Source organism: Quercus suber, unplaced genomic scaffold (genome assembly GCF_002906115.3).
Source record: "Quercus suber isolate HL8 unplaced genomic scaffold, Cork oak 2.0 scaffold_488, whole genome shotgun sequence".
Lineage (NCBI taxonomy): Eukaryota > Viridiplantae > Streptophyta > Magnoliopsida > Fagales > Fagaceae > Quercus > Quercus suber.
The window spans coordinates 229,950-240,904 of NW_027069938.1; the positions used below are offsets into that span (position 1 = coordinate 229,950).

Genomic DNA, 10,955 nt, shown 5'->3' on the forward strand with positions numbered 1-10,955 from the left:
AATTGTCACTACAGATCAAGTCCAATTGGGTATTGGGGTAAGGGTTCAACTGTAGGTTGGTAAGGTACTTGGGATTCCTTTACTTGTAACCACTTGATTTGATAATAGTGGAGTTTCGGGAGTGGTGACCTGAAAATCACCTAGTGGGGTTTTTGCCGTAAGGGTTTTTCCCATTCGTAAATAAATCACCGTGTCATTTAATTTCTGCTCCATATTTAGTTTATTGGTGATTTGTTTGTGCTTCCACGCGTTTGCATGATTAATTGATTAATTAATAACTTGGCTAATTAATTAATTGGTGTAATCACAAGGGGTCATTCAATTTGTGGCCTATCAAGTGGTATCAGAGCAGGTACACTCTGATTAGGGTTAAATTTTTGCTGTGTTTGATCCATTGACCCCTGTTTGTCATGGATAGAGGACAGTCGTTAATTATACATCCTTTATTTGATAGGACTAATTACACATACTGGAAAGTACGCATAAGAGCTTTTTTACAGTCCTTAGATGACAAAATGTGGCAAGCTGTAGAGATTGGCTGGACCAAGCCAAAGGAAACACCGGCCGATTGGGATGAAGCCAAGATCAAGGCAGCAAACTTCAACAGCAGGGCATTGAATGCGTTGTTCAGTGCAGTCACCAATGAGGAGTTCAAGAAGATATCCTCAACTGAAACTGCTAAGGAGGCGTGAACCATCCTCTAGACAACCTATGAAGGAACAAAGGATGTCAAAGATTCAAAACTTCAGAGGCTCACTACAAGCTTTGAAGAGATTAAGATGGAGGAGGATGAGTCATTTGATGAGTTCTATGCCAAGCTCAAGGACATAGTAAACTCAGCCTTCAATCTTGGGGAAACCATCCCTAAACCCAAGATTATGAGGAAAGTGCTCAGATCTCTACCCGAGAGATTCCATGCCAAGATTATGGCTGTAAAGGAATCAAAAGATATTGACAAGATTCCTTTGACTGAGTTGGTTGGAAACTTGCAAACCTATGAGATAGGATTATCTAGGATTGGCAAGTCAAGTAAAGGCAAGAGCATGGCCTTGAAGGCAAAGAGCAGTGTTACAGATGAGTCTTCCGATGATGAAGATTCCAAGATGAAGTCCTACATCACCAGGCAATTCAAGAAGTTTATGAAGAATGCCAATGAAAGGAGTTTCGACAAGGACCACAGGCAGTCCAGTTCTTCTCAATTTAAGAGCCACAACAAAGGGAAGAAGGATACTAAGGATGACGGTCAGTACACTGTTCCAGCATGACCAAAATATTTTGGATGTCATGGTTTTGGTCACATGAGGCATGAATGCCCTACATATCTCAAGAGTATTGGGAAGAGTAAGGCACTTGCTGCAACCTTGAATGACATTGAGCTTGAAGATGATTCCGACAATGAGGACGATGGAATCTTAAATGCCTTCACTGCCACAATCAATCCTACTGAAGAGATTGTTGAAGAAGTGGACGAATAAGAAGAACTGGTGGAGTCAAAATTCGAGAAGATGGATGATCAAGATGATATCCATTCAGACTATGAGAAGCTTTACAAGCTCTCTGAGAAGCATGAGAAATTGTATAGGCTGGCCACTAAGAAGTTCAGTGATGTGAAACTTGATCTTGAAGAGTTGTCCACAAAGTTTGATGAGGCGAATCAAACTATTGGTGCACTGAGGTTTGAGAATAATTTCTTGGTTGAGAAGACCAAGAAGCTTGAAGCGGAGCTCTTTCAAGTCAGAGCTCAATTGGAGAGGACTTCAAGTACAAAGCTTGATGAGATGCTCAACATTCAGAAATCTGTTTCGAATCGAACAGGTTTAGGATATGATCTTTCTTTTTCTCATATTGCTTCTACTAGTGCTACTGTTTTTGTTTCTCCTGCTAATAATACTAAAATTGAGAACACTGATGTTAAAACTGAATAAGCTAGTGAGAACTTAGACAAGGGTAAATCTATCTTAGGAGTACCCCCTAAGCAAGATAAGAAAGATGCTAAAAACCCTACGGCTAAAAAGGCTAACTCTCAAAAGCCTAAACAAAAGAAGCAGCATCTCTGTCATCATTGTGGAACTGCCAGTCATATTTGACCAAATTGCTACAAGTGGCTAGCCACTCAACAGAGCAACGGCATGATAGCATCTAGAAGCCAAAATCAGCTTCAATCCTCTCTTGCTCCTCTTGGAGATCTTCTGAAAGCCCTCATGTTCCTTTCGAACTTGAACGGTTTCAATTCTTCCCCCTCACAGCCGATTCAAGGGTTCAATCAAAGGAAATGTTCTTCCAAGGTGTGGAAGAAAAAGGACTTTAAATCATTTTATCACTTTCTTCTATATTCTTGTTTTTGTTTGTTGCATTACTTGTGTGTTTTGCATTTTTTTTTAGTCAGTCTAGTTTTATGCTTTTCTTTGTTTAGCATGTTTTTGTGTGTCTATTTTCAGTTTTGTTTATTTTGTTTCTCTTGATAAAAAAAAAATTGAAAAATTGAAAAATACAAAAACAGTGTGTGTTTTGTGTACATTGGTACTTGTGTACCTTGAATGGCCATTAAAACAAAGTTTTCTAAATTTTGTATCTCTTGTAGTTTAGATGAGCATCTCTATGCACAATTAAGCAAGTGAGCTTTGTGGCTCTTATTTGTGATGAGTAAGATTAAGTTATCTCTTAAAACTTAACACTCATATCACTCTTTTTGATAGGTAGGACTAGAAAATACTAAGAAAAATGCATAAATAACCATCTTACCATTGTTGCCCACCAATCATAATATGACACCTGTATGCTTCGGCATAGCAAAAGTGCAATGTCAAAGACATTCATATGCTTCGGCATAACAAAAGTGCGATGTTAAATGCTTAACATCTTGGGTATTTCTTTTCTCTCTTTTATATGCCCATGTATAGTATGCTAAAATAAAAAGAAAAATGCAAAGAAAATAAAAAGAAAAAAGATTAAAAATGCTTTAAATACGGTTGCAAGTGTGTATTCTAGGAGATATTAAATCTTGACACTTTCTCAATAGCTCCTCGACACCTGCTATCTGTCGAGAATTATAAAATCAGATTTTTTGATCTGATTTCTTAGGATCTGTGAATATGCTTTTGGGTCTTCTTTTCTCCAAACCCTAAACATATAAAATGATTGTTTTAAGAGCCGTCAAGATGTACACAAATTGCACAAGTATTAAGCAAACTCTGTTCAAGCAATTTGTGATCAAAGACTAAGTTCTTGACTTAGTTTATCTTCTTTGAAGAAGTTGCTGTGTATTTGCACCAAAGGGTTTTATGACCAAACATCTTCCTGATCTTCATTATGTAGGATGAACTGAAAAACTTTGCAGCCAACCTCTCCTTCTAAGTTAATGTTTGAAGTCGTGTACTGGGATCCGTGCATTGGTTAGTCACGTACTTGGGAGCCGTGCATCAAAAGGGGGAAATGTCACTACAGATCAAGTCCAATTGGGTATTGGGGTAAGGGTTCAACTGTAAGTTGGTAAGGTACTTGGGATTCCTTTACTTGTAACCGCTTGATTTGATAATAGTGGAGTTTCGAGAGTGGTGACCTAAAAATCACCCAATGGGGTTTTTACCGTAAGGGTTTTCCCCATTTGTAAATAAATCACCATGTCATTTAATTTCCGCTACATATTTAGTTTATTGGCGATTTGTTTGTGCTTCTACGCGTTTACATGATTAATTGATTAATTAATAACTTGGCTAATTAATTAATTTGTATAATCACAAGAGGTCATTCAGTTTGTGACCTATCAAAAATGATAAAAATACTTGCATCTATGAATTTTTCAATAACAAGACAATGGGAGTACAAACCTCATAAAAAATCAAACAAAATGAAAAAAAAAAAAATTGAGAGAGAGAGAGAGATAACCTTCTTGTGTGGGAAAAAAATATATGTATAAAATGGGAGAGAGTGACAAATTTATAGTAAGAGGATGAGAATAAGAACAACATAAATAAATGAAGATAAAGGGAAAAAATTATATGCAAAATTAAAACCGTCTAAAAGGAATATGTATATACAATACTTAGTTATAACATTAAAATTAAAATAGACGAATATGTAAAGTTAAAACCTTCTATGATGAATTTATAAAGCCAATGCATTTATATATTTATTATTGTCGAAAAAATTAACGGTGAAAAAAAAAATATGAAAAAAATAATGATGTGGCGATGACGTGGATGATGAGATGGCTTAATAGGAGCATAGTAACAATAAATGCTATGCTTCAACTTTTCGATATATAGATAAAAAGGCAAACAAATAACATCAATCTTAATATTGCTATACTTTTCTCCTAGTTTTCTAGGGTTTTAAATGTTTGGGATATTATACAAAGTAATAATAGAAGAACAAGATTATCACAAAAGAAAAATATAAAATAGATAACTTGGAGGCACAATATTGTTTTCCTTAGACAATATTTGCCCCTGTCCCCCCCCCCCCCCACCCCCCCCCCCCCCTCCCACACTATTGTTGCTAAATGGTTATCACAAATTTGTCCCAAGGATACAACCAAGATATTAGGTTCTATAAATAGCAATTCTGAAGAATAATCACAGGATTTCTTGTGTTTTTCAAGTGAACATAAGCCTCTATTTATACCTATAGGGTTATATTTCATCAAAACGCATGTAGAGAGTTAGAAAATTTCATAAAATCGTTCACAAGGCTTGAAACCTCTTCAACCTTTCCAAATAGTCACTAGAAAAATTCTATAGAAAATTTAGCTTTCAAGTTTCGATTGATCGAGAGGTTTTTTCGATCGATTGAATGCTCTTTTCGATCGATCGAACATGAATCAAATAGCGATCAAACCAGGCAGAAGCTCCAAGACTTTTTCTTTACCATTTCGATCGATCAAGCCAAAACTTTGACCAATCAAAAATGCTTAATTCAGAATTTCACTTACAAAATTCCAGAATCTGAATTTTTACTTTATGAAACAATATTCTCTAAACTCAAACAACATTATTAAAACCTATCCTTGTTTATACCTACATATGCAACAATCCACCACTAGGTTGTAATAATATATGTCTCACTTGATTGATATTCTATCATGCAAGGTGTCTTTCAACTTAAACCTCCCCTTAGTGTAATTGCTCAAGAAATCAATAAAGTTAATGGTGGCTTAGTGCTTAAACAAAAACTCTTATGTGTTGAAATCGGAAACTACACACACATGAGAACATCCACAACACATTTAGAAATCCACTATTGCTATTATGGCCTTGTGCTCTTCCCGGTTTAGTGAACATTTACGAGAGAAAACCCTTTACTCTTGCTAGAAGTGGCACCACTTCTATGTTCACAAAGGTGAAGTTCCTTCTTATGTCCCTGTTACACAGACATTTACACTTTATGAACTTCATTAAGAGTGTAAAACTCATCCCCAATTTCATTATAACAGTCTACACTAATCCATCCTGAATGAGATACAAAATTAGTGCTCTTACTAACCACGTATCAATAGCTTGTTGTTACCCTTTAAACCTCTTTAGATTAAATCAATTCGAGGTAAGGCTCCCACTATTGGTCATTCTCTTAAAAGAAGGGTTTTAGTCCGATTCCAATGGATGTTACCCCAACCATATCTCGAGACACTGCTTTAGTTAAAGGGTTTGCCAAATTACTATTTGACTTTACATGGACAATTGAAATAGTACTAGATTCTATTAATTGTCTTATGTAATCATGTCTTAGACCTATATATCTAGACTTACCATTATGCATTTTACTGTATACTTTGCCCAAGGTGGCTTTACTATCGCAGTACATCGAAATGGCTAGTATTGGTTATGGCCACAACTCTTTGACTAACAACATATTTCTTAGCCATTCCGCTTTGCCTGCTACCGCCAAGGTTATAAATTTTGATTCCATGGTGGAATGAGAAATACTCGTTTGTTTCTTTGATGCCTAAGAGATGGCACCCCCACCAAGAGTGAATATCCAACCAGACATGGATTTGTTATCACTCACACTAGTAATCCAACTAGCATCCGAATAACCTTCCAACACAGCTGGAAATTCGAAATAAAAAAGTCCTAAACTTATGGTTTTCTTTAAATAACCAAGAACTCTACCACTTGCTTTCCAGTGATCCACACTTGGATTACTTGTAAATCTAGAAAGTTTGCCCACTGAAAACAATATGTCTGGTCTTGTACAATGCATAGCATACATTATGCTACCAATAGCACTAGCATACTCAAGATGTGCAATTGCTCTTCTAGTGTTTTTACTTAACTTTATGCTCCGTTCGAAAGTTGTATTTGCTTCTTTTATATTAAGATGTTCAAATCTTTGAAGTACTTTCTCAACATAATGAGATTGATACAATGAAAATCCTTCACTATGTCTTTTAATTTTGATTCCCAAAATAGTATCCACTTTGTTTAAATCTTTTATTTTCAACATAGAAGATAGATACTTTTTAGTTTTACATAGACCTTTCATATTTGTACCAAATATGAGCATATCATCCGCATAAAGGCATACAATGACTCCATATTCCTTTGTGAATTTGGAATACATATATTTGTCGGAACTATTGTGCACAAAGCCATCCGACAAAATTTGTTGAGTCAAACTTTTCATGCCATTGTTTTGGAGATTGTTTCAAGTCATACAAAGACTTGACTAACTTGCAAACTTTCTTTTCATTTCTAGGAAGTACAAAACCCTTAGGTTGTTCCATGTAAACTTCCTCATCAAGATAACTATTTAGGAAAGCTATCTTAACATCCATTTGATGAACTATCAACTTGTATATGAATGCAAGAGCTAACAATACACGAATAGACATGATCCTAGCCACCGGTGCATAGGTATCAAAATAGTCTACTTCTTCCCTTTGAAGCCTTTTGCCACTAACCTTGCTTTAAAGGTTTGTATTGATCCATTAGTATTATACCTTCTTCTAAATACCCATCTACAAACAATTGAGCTTGATAAGAAATGAAGTCTGGACCAAAGTCTTTTACTTTTCTTATCCTTTGACTCTTTCTTTGTTCACTTGGTGAACTGCTTTCAATCCTCTTAGTACTTTATATGCTTAAGTCTAATACTTTATATGCTTTTGAACTTTCAGCATAACCTACAAACACATTTTTCATAGCTCTTGGTCCTAACTTTGTTCTTTTTGGATCAACTACTCTATAAAAGGCTAAACACCCCCACACTTTGATATAATCAAGGTTTGGTTTCTTTCCATTCCATAACTCATATGGAGATACTTTTATCTTCTTGGAAAGTACGCTATTGTGCACATGACATGCTATAAGAAATGCCTCTCCCTATAAATTAAATGGGAGCTCTACACTTAAGATCATGGCATTTACCATATCTACAAGAGTACTATTTTTCCTTTCAGCCAAACCATTTTGTTGGGGTGTATAAAGGGCTGAACTTTGGTGTATTATACCATGTTCCTCACAAAACGTAGAAAAATCATTAGGAAAATATTCACCACCTCTATCACTTCATAGGATCTTTATTTTCCTATCCTTTTGATTTTCTACTTCGGGGAATTTGTAGAGTTTCTAAGATAAAGATTGGGGATGAGACAATCTTGTTTTTCTCTAGGGTTTTTTTTATGAAAATTCTCTCTAGAAGCTCTCTCAAATTAGTGGGTATAAGGGTCTATATATAGTGGTGTGTGTTTGAAATACGAAGAGTCAGTTTTTGCCAAACAGGGCTGATTGGCGGCTTGACCTCGCGGCTTGTCCAAGTCACGATTTCAAGTCGTAACGTAACGGCCTGGCCAGCTTGGGACTTTTGTCCTATAGTGCGACAACTGGCGCGACCCTTCAGCTCCCCATGTGTGCATCTCACGTGCCTACAGTTGGCAGCTTGCCAGTCGCGAGTCAGCCACGAGTCCTAGCCACGAAACCCTGCTTTCTTGCACATACTTGAGCTTTTCTTCACATCTTCTCACACACTACCCTTACAATAATCCCACCTAAATATAGGGTTACTAAGTGCTAAATTACAAGTAAATTGGCACGGAATAAAGCCAACAAGATGGTTGATAAATTTCAACCTTATAGTTCTGACACCTGCAAGACTTTTGCAGATCAGCTATATACTGCTATGAAAGACAGAGGCATTTCTGTCTATAGGGATAGCGAAGAACTAAAACAAGGGACATTCATTGGTCCAAAGCTCATGAAAGCCATAGATGAATCCAAGTATACAATCACAATTCTCTCAAGAAACTACGCTTTCTCAAGTTGGTGTTTGGATGAACTTGTTGAGATTGTCAAACGCATGAAAGAGATGTGGTTGACAATTTTGCCCATTTTCTACCATGTAAAACCATCTCACGTTCGAAATCAAACAAGAACTTTTAAAAAAAGCCTTCTCTAAGCATGAAAAAGATGATGAGGTCAATAAAGAGAAGATACAAACATGGAGAGCTGCTTTAAGAAAAGTAGGAGATTCTGCTGGATGGCATATACATGATAGGTAACATTTCACCTTAATTCTTTCAATCAGAATAGATGATATTCCGAAATGTTGGATTTATTTTTTCTCTTTTGGGGTTTCAAATGGTCTATAGCATCATTATTATCATCCATACTCATACTTAACAGCTCTCCCATGACTATAATCATCATGACATTTATTTTTGTACGTTTCAAGTCAAATTGAACCAAAGAAAACTTTCAATTCGGTTTTAGAGTATTTATATCAGTTTGTCTAAAATTTTCTTCTACTATACATTAAAGGGCTTGCTTTTTCTATTTTATTTAACGTCTTTTTTTTATAACGCTCACATCAGATTATTAATCGTGTTTTCTATTTCATCATATTATTAACTCTTCTTTTATTTTTTTAATACTTGTCTCAACTATCTCCTTGTCTCACCAACCCCTTCAATTTCAAATCTCATCACCTTTGCAACAATCAGATCATTTCTCCAACCCTTTCACCTTCAGATCATATCCACTACAACAATCAGTCCACACATTTTAAGAGCGAGAGAGAGAGAGAGAGAGAGAGAGAGAGAGAGAGAAATGCCTTTATGTTGTGATGAAGAGAGTGAGCAACTGAGAGAACAAGAAGCGAAAAAAAGAGAGTTGGTCACTGAGAAACAAGAGAAGAAACAAAGAGTAAGAGAGAGAGAGAGAGAGAGAGAGAGAGAGAGAATAATAATAGAAAAATGAATAAAATAATAAAATGTATAAACTAGCTTGAATGCCTCCTAAATTTTGGACAAGTAGTGTAGTGACATCTTATTTTTTATGATGAGAACATAAATTGATGTGGGTATTTTTAGAATTCATTGAGCAAATTTTGGACACTGCTATTTTAGCACATTTAATGTAAATGCTCTTATATAACTACCAAAACTATTGCAATCGAACTATTGTAAGGAGAGAATTTCAACATATGACGTCTGCTCCTAATAATATCTCTTTATCATCAGACCAAAGTATCAAATCGGCTTTTTAGTGTAGGCAAGAATTGAAACTCTCTCAAAAAAAAAAAAAAAAAAAAAAAAAAAATCACTCACAGGTACTGCTGGTGAGGATATTCCTGATCCAGTTGGTGATGATGCTGTGCTTGCTGATGTTCCTCCACTCCTTCGACCTACTTTGATGTTCGTGTACTGAGACTGTCGACCGTTCAGGCGGCTCATGGTCAGATTTTGGTGACTTACTAGATGAGATTCGTGCTCTCCGAGCCATTTAGCGCGTCTTCATGCACCCTCACCACCTCCTTTGATGGCGACTCATGATTGCTCTTTAGCATTCTGTCACAAAAAGGGGGAGATTTTGTTATTAGGGGAGATTTTTTTTTGTTTGAAAGGAGCTTGTGGAGTTTTTAGATTGTATCTAGGTGCTTCACTTTGTATATCATTTTTGGAGATTTTATGTTAGGGGGATAACATTGATTGATATACATGTTTGTGATTCACTGCTATATTGATTTATATTTATGAGTTGATCATTTATATATGTCTTTATTTGTGTTGTGTGAATCTTACAAGATGTTATACCTGTTGTTTTTACTCTTTTCTGTCACACATGCATTTATGCGTTTGTTGAGTATTTAGGAATATACAGGTGATTCAACTAAGCTGCTGTCTACACTTGCAACCGATGGATAGTAGTTAGGCTAAATTTGAAGTTTATGAGCATTTCTTTGTAAATGGCTCTTTTCTTGTAAAACTTTGAGCTTTTAATTAGGGTTTTGTCACGGATTGCCAAGGGGGAGTTTTTAGGTTCTAAGGTCTTAGGATTTTATGTATTTAGAACTTTAATTTGTAATGTTGGCAAACCATGATCAAAACAATGTATTTAGTCTTGTTTAGGCTTGCTCAAAGTTGTTTATTATTGTAAAGTTGGAATCGAGTGGTGCAGAAGTACTTGGGACTTTCGGCCTGGCTCGATCGATCGAAGAATAGACTCGATCGATCGAAAATCGCACAGGTTGACTTTTCTGCAGAATTTCCAACTCAGCCCTACTTCATTAAACGTTTAGGGTTTTATGTTTTTACCCTAGGTATATAAACTAAACCCTAGCCACTTTTTAGTGTTGCTCCAATTGTATTGTTGCTCATACATTGCTATTTTGTGTAAATCTCTTGTGAGATCTAGAGGAGCTTCTTTTACACAAAGCTTAGGGTTTTCAAGTTGGAGATCTTATCTACATCTTGATGATCAACTTGGTTGCTACCATTGAAGTTTAAAGAATATCAAGCGGGGGTGCTTGTAGCTAATTGAAGAATCCAAGAAAGAAGGAGTCCGTGGATTCGGAGCTTGCACGTGGTCGTGTCAGTAAGTTCTACTGGTGGGTAGCATTAGGAAGTCAAGCGGGAGCTTGTAGTCCTTCTGTATGAACTTCGATTCTTTCGCATAGTGGATTCAGGTTTACCTTGAGGATAGTAGGTAAATCCTCCCCAGTTTTTACCGTGTGGTTTCCAG

The 10,955-nt window shown here is 36.1% G+C and overlaps 1 protein-coding gene across 1 annotated transcript in view; it reads left to right on the forward strand.

Annotated features, from left to right (window-relative positions):
• Positions 1–1,103: 1,103 nt before the first annotated feature.
• Positions 1,104–10,955, forward strand: part of LOC111990409 (disease resistance protein RUN1-like) — an 18,937-nt gene continuing 9,085 nt past the window's right edge. Inside the window, exons 1-2 of the mRNA XM_065763043.1 lie at positions 1,104–1,242; positions 1,534–1,675. Coding sequence (XP_065619115.1) covers positions 1,104–1,242; positions 1,534–1,675 — 281 coding nt within the window. The remainder of the gene's footprint in view (positions 1,243–1,533; positions 1,676–10,955) is intronic.